The sequence below is a fragment of the Gadus chalcogrammus genome, chromosome 11, assembly GCF_026213295.1.
Source record: "Gadus chalcogrammus isolate NIFS_2021 chromosome 11, NIFS_Gcha_1.0, whole genome shotgun sequence".
Classification (NCBI taxonomy): Eukaryota; Metazoa; Chordata; class Actinopteri; order Gadiformes; family Gadidae; genus Gadus; species Gadus chalcogrammus.
Genome location: NC_079422.1, coordinates 13,924,299 through 13,935,621, shown reverse-complemented (window position 1 = coordinate 13,935,621; position 11,323 = coordinate 13,924,299). Strand labels below are relative to the sequence as shown.

The window sequence follows — 11,323 nt, the reverse complement described above, 5'->3', positions numbered from 1 at the left end:
AAAGAGTTATGAAGGAGACATGAATAGGTTTACATACACAAAAAAATCCATAACTCATCTTTTTCCCATTATGCTTAATTTTATTGCTGTTCGGAGTTTAAATCGAACTGCTATTTAATAGCAATTTCTCATTCGAATATTTTTTCATGATTTATAAAAAATAAATGTCCATATTCTAAAAGTGACGGTAGTGATCGACAAATAAAGCTTTCAGGAAGTAGGAACTATTACGACGTGATCCGTGTTTCCACTCGGACATGTATCGCCAGATTCGGTCACATTGACTCCAAACAAATCGCAAAATGTACTCAAAGAAGTTTGGTCGGATTTTACTTGGGTTTTATTCCCATAACACAAATGTTTCGAGTGTCATCCAACGTCGGCTTGCTACTTGTCCTTTTAGTTGGTCAAGTGCATGTAAACACCGTAAACAGTTGTTGCAGAGGACGACGATTGTGAGTTCGGAACGGTCTGTCCTTCTCTGTCAGATGAGGTACATTTCATGTGGGTATGCTGGACCCTTTAGGTCCGTGTCTGCCCTTTCACATTTATTTCTAATATAAGTGGTGTAAGTCAACACGAAATTCTTCGTTCAGCTTGAATTATAAATGATATATGTATATATATTTAAGAGATGCCACCTACCTTTGCAACGATAGTGATTCTATTATGTTTTCTAAATTTCCTAAACGTAATAATTTGCCCAATTCCCTCTGTCACAGTAGTACTCAGTCAGCCTCCAATACTACCGTGGACCCAGAGGAGGTGAGACGGTTCCAGGCCCTGGCCAGCAAGTGGTGGGATGAGCAGGGAGAATTTGCCGCTCTCCATTCCTTGAATGACCTTCGCGTACCTTTCATAAGGTGTGTTTTTAAGTAGAGCACAAATCAATGCTTTCCTAATTGACGCACCGTTACTTAAACCGTTAACCATACGTTGTAAAGAGGGTCTTTGTTCAGAAAAGGTGTTTAGTACACAAGCGTCATAGTAGTTCAGTGCAATACAACTGGCTGAGAAAGGCATAGATATAATGTAGCCCTTGCATTATAGTTTTACTTTACACAGGCTAGCCATGCCTGCCCCTGGCCCCCCATCCCCCACACTTTTCTTGGAGATGATGAGTCTCCATGGTGACAGGGTGACATATTGTGTCGCTGCGTGTCTGCATATAGTTGACATGTCAGATATGACTGTGCCCAGGGGCAGTGGAGTGACTATTAGGCGAACACCAAAGCGTCTGAAGCCCCTTCACCAAATCATCCCACATAGTCTTATCCAAGGTTTGCCATCAAAGTACCAGTATTCAAATATTCGTGGGAATTGGGGAAATGTTATTCAGCATGAGCAGGTGTAATTAGTAACAGAACCATACATCCCAGATTCCTGTCTGTTTCCAATTTATAGCGGAAGAAGGGAAAAATCAACAGTGAAACATGGGACTGAGGAACAGAGTAGCAAAGTGTAGGAAAAGAGATCTCTGAGATGGAAGGATTATGCTATAACATGGCTGGGGGGTACATTTGTCAGTGGTTCTGACTGGCTGGCCGTGTTCCTGGGGCTCAATGATGACGCCAAAGGGAATATTGCAGCTGGGTTTTTGTGGACTGGAGATCCTCTGCATATAGTGTTTCATATGTAGAGTGTCCCTGTTAGCCTGGCTTGTCTTTGCAAACGCATTGAACCCCCATGTCATGTCCCCTTGTGTTCAGGGACAATTTGATGAGCCTACACAGAGAGTGTCAGCCGGGAAGACCCCTAGGAGGACTCAAGATACTGGACGTGGGCTGTGGAGGAGGGCTGCTCACTGAGGTGGGTGGGTGTGTGTGTGTGTGTGTGTCGGTGGGGGTCAAAAAACCCTTCAAGAAAAAGTAACAACACATGAGCAAGCTTCAGTGCCTGGTGAGGTAAAACGGTTGGCTGAACACGGAGGCAGGTGGTGCGAATGAGATGGATCTAGTTTCCCCCTGAGCCTTGGACCAATCCTGTGCATCGCCACCTTTCAGATCACATCCCGCCTGTCGTCCCAGGCTAGCGCCCGGTGAAACCCTCTCTAATAGTCGTCTTTGCACATGTGCTACCGGTGCCTAATAAGTACGTTTAGATGTCAGCCCGATTCTGGGTCTCGGTTTGGCTTTGACCGGTTGTGGTTTGGTGGAAAGGACAGCCATAGCAGTTTGCAGTTGTGTATCTGTTTGTTGGTGTTGATGGTTTGCAAAAGAAGGACACAAGTCTCCACTTGGATCTCATCGGATGTGAAGACGTACCAGCAGTGTGGTGTTATTTGTGCAGACAAAATCAGGTCCTGTAGATAGAACATGGCACTGTCACAGAGTATAACATTTTAGTACACACACACACACACACACACACACACACACACACACACACACACACACACACACACACACACACACACACACACACACACACACACACACACACACACACACACACACACACACACACACACACACACACACACACACAGAGACATGTATTTTCTTGACACATGCCAGGCTCATTTGTTCCAACAAACACACACTTTAACCATTTTAACCACGGCAGTGTGTCTATTGGAATTATTTTTTGAATGCCATTCCCATCTGAAGGAATCAGTGGCTTAGGAGGGAGTCTGGCCCTTAGGCAAGCAGGCATCTTGCTCAGGCAACACACGTGCCTGGTTGTTTCCCAGATTGTCCAGCAGAGGTTGCTGACAAGCACGCTAACAAAACAAATGTGTTCTTGCTAACATTGGGTTTTGTTAAGGGCTAACAACTGTGGGGGTTAGCAAGGGCATGGCATTCAGGGAGCTAAATTGAAATGTATATTTAAATAGCTGTTGCATCAAATAGGGTTACATATTTAAGAGCGCAGGTGGGTACAGCGCTGTTTTGGTGGCCATTCTCCCTAGGGTAATCCATTGCCTGAGTTCTACCCTGTGACCCACTCTCCCACCAGCCCCTGGCCCGTCTGGGAGGTCACGTGCTGGGGGTGGACCCCGTGGAGAACAGCATCAGCCTGGCCCGGCTTCACTCGTCCAGCGACCCTGAGCTCGGCGGACGGCTCCGCTACCGGGCGTGCACTGTGGAGGAGCTGCTGGGGTCCGAGGAGGATGTCCGGGGGGAGGAGAAGGAGGCGGGAGAAGGCCCGTTTGATGCGGTGGTGGCGTCCGAGGTGGTAGAACACCTGGCCGACCTGGAAACGTTTGCTTTCTGCTGCGGTCACTTGATCAAGGTAGGTTCAACGTGTGATGTGTTTTTTGGGATTCCCTTTCTGGCTGCGCTTGTGTTTGGTGGAGGGATAGGGGGGCCGTACTAGCTTGGGCTGTGAGGTTGTGGACGCCGGACCAGGCAGGAATGTGTAAGCCTAATTTATTGTCTCCGTGCCTGAACTAGGGGAAATTCACGCCGACTCTAAATTGTGTGTATGTTTCTGTCAGCACTGGGCAGAGGATCTCCTGGGTCATTTGTTCCAGGGACAAAACAGTTGATGGGAAAACACCAGCATGCCCTAATCCAATCTAAACAAACCTGTAGTTATTAAGATAAACACAGGGATTAATGTCTTTTGAGTCTATCTAGCTTAAGCTTAAAAAAGAAAAACATTTGTTAGCTCTCTCCCAGTGGGACATTAACTGTGTGTTATAGAAACACATCATTGTGTGGAAGAGGCACTACTTCCTGCTCTCTATTTGTTTTTCCTCCTGCCACTTTCAAATATCACTTACTCACTCTCATCCCACACGCTATGGTTTAGCTGTCTCTCGGTGAACGGTAAGTGTTGGCGGACGATGGAGCCTGTTTGGCACAGGTCTTTCTTCCACCCTAAGGCACAGGATGTGTGTGTGTGTGTGTGTGTAGCCAGGCGGCTCCCTCTTTATCACCACCATCAACAAGACCAACCTGTCGTACGCTCTTGCCATCGTGGCCGCCGAGCAGATCCTGCGCATCGTGCCCCAGGGGACCCACGACTGGGACAAGTTCATCAGCCCTGCGGACCTGGAGCGTCTGCTAGAGCCCCGTACGTCTGCATTTAATGTCAAATACACACACGCACGCACGCACGCACACACTCTGCGAGAGATAGTCTCTCTGTCTCTCTTCATCAATCTCAGATGGTGTTAGTGCTCTGCAGAGGGTTAATTTTCACACCTTCACAGTTCTGTCAGAGTTTACAAACCGAAACCTCTAACAAAGACACCATACTGACCACACTGCGTTTTCGAACCAACTATCAGAACCGCACTAGATCTATAGTGATGTCATAACTATGTCATCTACACATAGGTTTGATGTTAAACCGATCGTAATGTTCAGCTTATTATATTGATTATGGTTTAGTTAAGATACCTAGTCAAGTTAGTATTGTCGGTTGATTAGGGTAAGGCTTCATTTGTAATATAAGGAAAGCATTTCTTGGATATTAGCTCCAGGAAACGCCTGAATCCTAGCAGCTCCATAAGCAGCAAAGCCTCCAATTTGCTTTGTCTGCATTTTTGCAGCTCTTTGCAGTGTTGAAAAGTTGTGTAAAACTGGTGCCGCATGCCAATTCTCCTGAAACGCAAACTCTCTGTGACTCCCTCTTCTCCTGCTTCTCCTCATCCTCCTCCTTCTACTCCTCCTTATCCTACTGCTCCTCTGGCTCCTCCTCTTCCCTCACTTGCTCCTCCTCCTCCTCAGACGGCTTCTCGGTGCTGACTGTCCGGGGGATGCTGTACAACCCGGTGACAGGGAGCTGGTGCTGGAGCGACAACACAGAGATAAACTACGCGCTGCACGCTGTCAAGGCGGCCGAGGAGCCGCCGCACCCCCAGGCGGAGCCAGAGGGACGGGCGTGAACGGCGGCGCGGACGAGGTCACGGACAAGGTCATGGACGAGGTTGCGCAGAGGTCAGCCACTAAAGGAGGCCGGCGTTCCTGATCAACAGAAGGCAGACTTTGGTACACGTTAGGTGCCGTGTACAAATAAAGACGGGATGAAACGACACTGCATCACAGGTTACATCTGTGTTACGTTAGGACGCTAATGAGGAAACCAGTCGGTGGATGTCGAGGAAGTAAAAGAAGAAGGTGTGGGGGACTCTAGGAGTCATTGAATCCTGTGGTTAACGTGCTAAGGATTTCCTCGCAGGGTTTGCTTAGCTTGAGGCAGGTGCATGCATTGCTATTTGTCGGGATATTTCCTTCTGTTGTCCTGTGCTGCTGATTATATTCTGCACATTTTTTTGGTCCGCTGATGTTTTCAACAAAACAAGTGCAGCGTATCTAAGCCATAACTTCATGGTGTTGTTTGCTGTTCAGAGAATGGGAGGATCACTTCTATAGATATATAAATGTATGTATATCTTGATCTATATGCATTTGATAAAGTCCCTGTTGTGAATTATAAAGTCACTCCATTCATTTGTTCAAATCATTGAATGACATTTTGGTACAAAATAGTTGAATTTCCTGTGTCGAATCAAAATTAAATTAAAATGGACTCGCATGTGAGACGGTTTCCTCCACTGCAGTTCAGCATCATCTGCAAGAATTGCATAAGCCAAATCAGCCTCTGACAGAACATATGTCACGTTTAAACCATGTCTGGGTCTTATTCTTCAATAGCAAATTCTTACTTCAGGTTAATCTGAATTGAATGGTCCTCTCTACTCTAACAGTTCCCTCGCTGTCACAGGAGTGACTTTCAAAGGCCTTGGCAAATGCTGTTCTATTTTGCACACAAACAAAGGATATTTAAGGATCAAATCTGAGAAGCTGATTCAGTGATGTCTGCAGTTGATTTTCCGCCAGACTCCAGCACTTGGTATTTCTAGTTCAACTCCTCTTGTATAACATCTTTATTAAACGTACCTGCTTATTGGGTATGTAATACTCTTAAATGGAGACAAATGCATCAACTATCTTTTCGGTGAGATTGTCCTCTGAAATTAGTAATTAGTTAATAAAGAAATGAATGGCTATTATTGATAAAGTATATATTTATTCAACCATAGCTTGGATCAATGGTGATTATTTTAACAAGATGAAATATTTACGAATTAGTGCCTTCAAATGTTAATATAATTGCCCCCGTTATATAGCTGTCCTGGGCGTTTCCATTGAATGTATGGTGCTCATCCATCAGTGAGAGTGAGCAGAACTCATCAACGGTAAGGGCGGGGTAGCACCAATCGTTTCTATTGGAGCAGACAAAGACCCAGGCAGGCCCACGAGCCTGCGGAGGATCCGGCCAGGGTGCGGGCACCGACTGGAAGGGGGAGAGAGATGCTTCATTTGGTGCTTTCTTTGACAATGACCAAAACATCGCAATGCCGCCATACCTCTTATTATGAGACGTTTTGATGAGGTCGACGAGGGATTGCGGGACGGAGGAAGTCGGAGCGTATCGCTGAGAGGAGGGGAGAATGTACTACTTGGCTGCTGCTAGCTTTGCCTCTTCCCGACCGTGTGTGGTGGAAATCGGCCGAAATCATAGCCTGCCTATCGGGCTGTGTGGCTCCGATGAGCGCCAGTCGTTATATGGCTATATCGTCGCGTTCCCTTTGCAGGATTACGGGGGTATCATGTCTGTACTGGCTTCGGACTCCTGGTGGAAGAAGACGCTGTACATCACCGGGGGAGCCCTACTGGCCGCTGCGGCTTACCTGCTGCACGAACTGCTGGCCATCAGGTAGGTTGCTGTCTGGAGGCGATCGCTTTCCATGGGCCTGTCTGGGGTGGTTAACAGGGTTGTTATATCAAAATCGCTATCTGCCGTAGGCCTGCGCTGTGTTATGTTTGGACTTTCTGACCATATTGTTCACGGTAAACAACAGCGATGTCTCGGGGGTCTAGTGTGGGTTTGCCAGCCATTTCATCCATTATTATTTATAGGCAGGTGGATGATTATTATTATCTTCCACCTGCCTATTCAATTGATGTTATGCTGATTATGCTAGTTGTTTAGGTTGCGTTCAACCTCTCCTACAATGAGAGACTGTTCGGTTGATGATAGCAAAATAATGAAATCAATAAAATGATGCATCACGCGTCTGCCGGTCCCGTGGCCGCCAAGCGGACTTTTTTTTGCGTGTCTCTGTCTGTGTGTATTGATGTGTTCATTCATTCAGTATTTTAATGACGTTACTATACTGGCTGTAAGACGCGTGCTTGAGACTAGAAATATAAGGATTATTCTTGGTGTTACGCAAGTGCATCCGGTAGTCCAGCTGTGTTTGTCTTCTCGGTGGTGTATCCTTTACATCCTGTATTCGGGTTACCTCGTTTCGGCGTTCTCGTCCAACGACTGAACGCCTGAATTGGATGCTCAAAACGGGCGTTATTGGCGAGAGATAGAGGGCGGGACTTTCAGGTACCTCGGTTTAGCGGCGAGAGGCGCCTCCGATAATGAATCATTCTGATTCATGTTTATTAGAATGTTGCTTTGTCCCATTATTCGCCACAACTCCAAATTTATTATCCTTGTCGTTGTTGTTTTTATTGTTATTCTCGGAATGTTTTTATTTGTCTTGCTCCGGGGACCTTTATCTGACGTGCACAGCTCATAGGAAGTAAGATACCGGTAAACCGGGATAACGCTACAATTCAAGATCCTCTCTATTCACATGGACATTTGAGAAGTCATGCGGGAGTATCGCTGGATCACGTGGCGGCTGCTGTCGTTGGCACAACAGCCCACCAACAGTGATGGCCATGTGATAAGTTGACATTGGTGGGATCAACTTTTATATTTAGGCTACTTTTTTTTTCCATAGGTCTGGGGAATATCTGTAGAACCAGCCTACTATTTGTTCTGTACGGGCACCATATTCTGAACAGTATGCATATGTTCAGCACCACAATGCAGTGGACAGCGACACGTGACGTGTCCAGTTACTCTATTTATGGCTCTGCAAAATTATTTTCATGATTTAATGCGTGACGTTGCACCGAATAAAAGGACATATTTCTAAATTGGGGTCTGCATGAAACGAATCCACAGACCTGATCCCTGTTTCAGTTACACTGTATATGATGTTTTAATCTAGAAACAGACCCGTGACAATAGGAAGATCCACTGAGCTTCAATGCTAACATATTGTTCAGGCAAAAGTGTCAAAGGCTTATTAAATCAATCAATACATTTGGGGGGGGGGGAATCCGAAATAAATTAGACTAATAATAAATCATTTTAATTCCTTTGATCTCATTGGATTTCAACTCATCCCCTTTCATTGGATTTCACTCATAATCTCCTGGAAGAAACCGAACCAGGCACTGTAGCGGGCGGCACGTGTACGTCCACGGGCCACGTGAGACCAAGTCATGCGTGTGGCACTCTCGTGGGAACCGTGACTAACACGCACCACTCCGACAGACTCTGGGTTGGTCATGGTCGCAGCTTGTAGGCAGCGTTGTATGTTGTGTTGTTGTTGACGGAGTAGGCTCTTACGTCACATACTCCACAAGGGATGCCATGGCACTGGCAAGCAGCAGGGGCAACGTACAACATTCGCCACTGTGGGTGGGTGGCGCCTGCTGTAAAATGAAACCGATAGATTTTTATATTTATATCTCTCTTCACCATTTGTCCTGAGTAGAAAACCGTGAGAATACACACACACTCCCACTCACACTCACACACACACACACACACACACACACACACACACACACACACACACACACACACACACACACACACACACACACACACACACACACACACAAAGTCACACATCTGCACTCACACGCACACACACATACACACACACACACATTCGCAAACACTATTGGCAGACAAGGGGGACAGGTGCATAGCATAGCAATACTTTGCTATGCATCCCCCCCCCTCCCCCTACTACAACCACCACATATTGAACGGTCTATTGTTTTCACTTCCCAGCCACAGCCTTGAATAAAAAAGTGCGCTGACCACAGTCTTATTGTGTCTGTTTAATGCATCAGAGGAAGTCATTTCAGCAAAATGCATTTGACACCGCAGCCGATGAATGATGGTAGAGGAAAAACAGTTTTCGCAGAGGCGTCGTCTCTTAGGACAAACACAGTTGTCACTCATCACACTAATTAAGGGTCTGCTCCTTTAAGCGGCCCGGGCAGCAGACTCAAGACTTCACACATTGACCATGGACCACGGGCCCTGGTACATAAAAGCAACAGACCCATAACGAGTCTTATGAGTGACAGCTGTTATATCCACTGATGACAACTCTGCATGAAGGGTCTGTTATGCCGTGAACCATAGACATACCCTTTGGATTGAGCCTTGATGTAACCGTGCCATGACATGAGCCATTATTCTCTCTCACTCGCTCCCTGTCCCATAACCTTTGCCCACGGTGGACCTGCCCGTCTCGTGGGTTGTAGGAAGGAGCAGAAGTTGGACTCTAAGGACGCCATCATCCTCCACCAGTTCTCCCGCCCAAAGAACGGCGTTCCCAGCCTCTCACCATTCTGCCTCAAGATGGAGACGTTTCTGCGCATGGCCGACCTGCCCTACCAGGTACCCACGCTGACACTTGATGACTCTAAAAACATACAGACACATTTCATACTGTTTGTCCACATAGGATAGGTCATTCATGTACATGAAAATATGAAAAGACGCAAAAGTGTAGGATACTGTATTCTATCATGAAAAAGATATGGCACACATACACAGACACACACACATGTATTCTCACAATTCCCCTAAGCCCTGTTTTAAATAAATGCTTCTTGTAGCAAAGGGTACACTTGAATGTTAAAGTAAGACAAAAGAACCAATTAGTTCTTCCACTGAACAGGAAAGTAAAGAAAACAAAGTCCCAGAACGTTTGATTGAGTTCCTCTGAGTGAAATATTGACCAAGAGCCAAGACTCTTGGATCAAATTGTCCTTGTGGAAATGGAGGGACAGCGCTCTTTGCTCTCGTCCAAGCACTCCCATCAGCGGCTTATCCTCCACCTGATCTGGGCCGCAGGGGGCACAGCGGGGCCACTCACACATCACCTTTTACCCACCTTCGTCTTTTTGCTTTATCCCAGAACTACTTTGACGGGAAGCTGTCACCGCAGGGCAAGATGCCCTGGATAGAGTACAACCACCAGCAGGTGTCGGGGTCAGAGTTCATGGTGGACTTCCTGGAGGAGAAGCTGGGCATCAACCTGAACAAGAACCTCAGTCCGGAGGAGCAGGCCGTGTCACGGGCCATCAGCAAGATGGTGGAGGAGCATCTCCACTGGTGAGTGGGATTCACTGGCCACTCGAGTCCGTTGAATGTGCAGCATTCGCTTTGGAACGTGCAGCCCTTAATCAAGGGCTTCACGGGAACACATTGAAGGATGTGAGGCTCGACAGTATTGATCAATGCCCGTGTACTTAAGGTTCGACGTATTCAGCGGATTGTAAGAGCTTATGTGTGTATGTGTTTCATGTTTGTTTTGTTAACTTGTTGTACGTTTTTTTAGGCAGCTTTTTGGAAGGCTCTCTCTTGATAAAGTGGTTCTCATCCTCAATGAGACTTTACCTGATGAGTCATGACATAAAGGTTGAATGATCTATACAGAACCCTAAGCACTCTAAAGGGCCAAACGACCATGATTATCATTGACCCTATCAGGGATCCCTCCTTCCAGGGATGGTTAGGAGTACAATAGTTAACCCCATGTTAACCCCATGTATGTGTCACATGTGTAGTGCGCACCTTACATCAGGTCTTGAAGCAGTATGGGAATGATCAAACTATTAGGCATTACGATAACAATCACACTTTTCATTAACGTTATTGTCCATTATATATATGTCCGTATTTGCTTTTTCTATTCTGTTATAGAATAGCTCGACATTTAAGTAATTAACTCAGACTGATCTTGGTGGTGATTAGCTATTTCTTTTTAAATCCTGCTGCTTTGAAAAGATCTGGATTGTGATACAAAGATTTTGTCGATTAATCCCACCTAATCTACACAAATCCAATCACTGAACGTACAAAACGTCTTGAGGCCGATTACAACTCCATTGTTTTCCGTCGGGTTCCTACTGCTTCAGCGTTAGTATCCCTACCCCGTCAGCCTTGCTGGGTGATGAGTCACACACTAGAGCAGAGCCGCTGGTGCTAGGGAGCTGTGGTGGAGCACTCTGCCGTCTCCCACAGAGACCCGTGGTGTTTTCCATTACCTAAAAGCACCATTCATCACTCCAAACCCTGCCCTGTTCAGAACGCTTTTCCATCCGACTCCCGCCCAACAAACAAACATCCCTCAGTTCACCTTGCCTTGAGTCGGAAAAATGCTGCAAAACCTTTTGTTGTTGGATCTCGGCCAACAGCAATGTGACTTGCT

The 11,323-nt window shown here is 46.4% G+C and overlaps 2 protein-coding genes across 4 annotated transcripts in view; both read left to right on the top strand.

Annotated features, from left to right (window-relative positions):
- The first annotated feature begins 229 nt into the window (after window positions 1-229).
- coq3 (coenzyme Q3 methyltransferase) lies at window positions 230-6,245 on the top strand. 3 transcript variants are annotated; one of them, XM_056603174.1, is made up of 6 exons: window positions 230-493; window positions 726-863; window positions 1,710-1,809; window positions 2,959-3,234; window positions 3,861-4,020; window positions 4,680-6,244. In XM_056603174.1, the coding sequence occupies exons 1-6, from the start codon at window positions 303-305 to the stop codon at window positions 4,835-4,837; spliced, it is 1,023 nt and encodes a 340-aa protein (XP_056459149.1). In that variant the 5' UTR covers window positions 230-302; the 3' UTR covers window positions 4,838-6,244. The 3 variants fall into 3 exon arrangements, with proteins under 3 accessions (XP_056459149.1, XP_056459148.1, XP_056459150.1); XM_056603173.1 differs by having other exon boundaries at window positions 723-863; window positions 4,680-6,243; XM_056603175.1 differs by having other exon boundaries at window positions 260-455; window positions 723-863; window positions 4,680-6,245.
- A 132-nt stretch (window positions 6,246-6,377) lies between these two features.
- faxcb (failed axon connections homolog, metaxin like GST domain containing b) overlaps window positions 6,378-11,323 on the top strand; it is a 10,568-nt gene continuing 5,622 nt past the window's right edge. Inside the window, exons 1-3 of the mRNA XM_056602770.1 lie at window positions 6,378-6,672; window positions 9,369-9,504; window positions 10,028-10,224. Of these exons, the coding sequence (XP_056458745.1) occupies window positions 6,407-6,672; window positions 9,369-9,504; window positions 10,028-10,224 (599 nt within the window). The 5' untranslated portion in view covers window positions 6,378-6,406. The remainder of the gene's footprint in view (window positions 6,673-9,368; window positions 9,505-10,027; window positions 10,225-11,323) is intronic.

What these genes read in the sequence shown, in the direction of transcription:
- coq3 (XM_056603173.1), top strand. Translation starts at nt 303, where the DNA reads ATGTACTCAAAGAAGTTTGGTCGGATTTTACTTGGGTTTTATTCCCAT. An exon ending in GTCCTTCTCTGTCAGATGAG is followed by an intron (nt 494 to 722) that starts GTACATTTCATG and finishes CCTCTGTCACAG; the next exon opens with TAGTACTCAGTCAGCCTCCA. An exon ending in GGAGCGTCTGCTAGAGCCCC is followed by an intron (nt 4,021 to 4,679) that starts GTACGTCTGCAT and finishes CCTCCTCCTCAG; the next exon opens with ACGGCTTCTCGGTGCTGACT.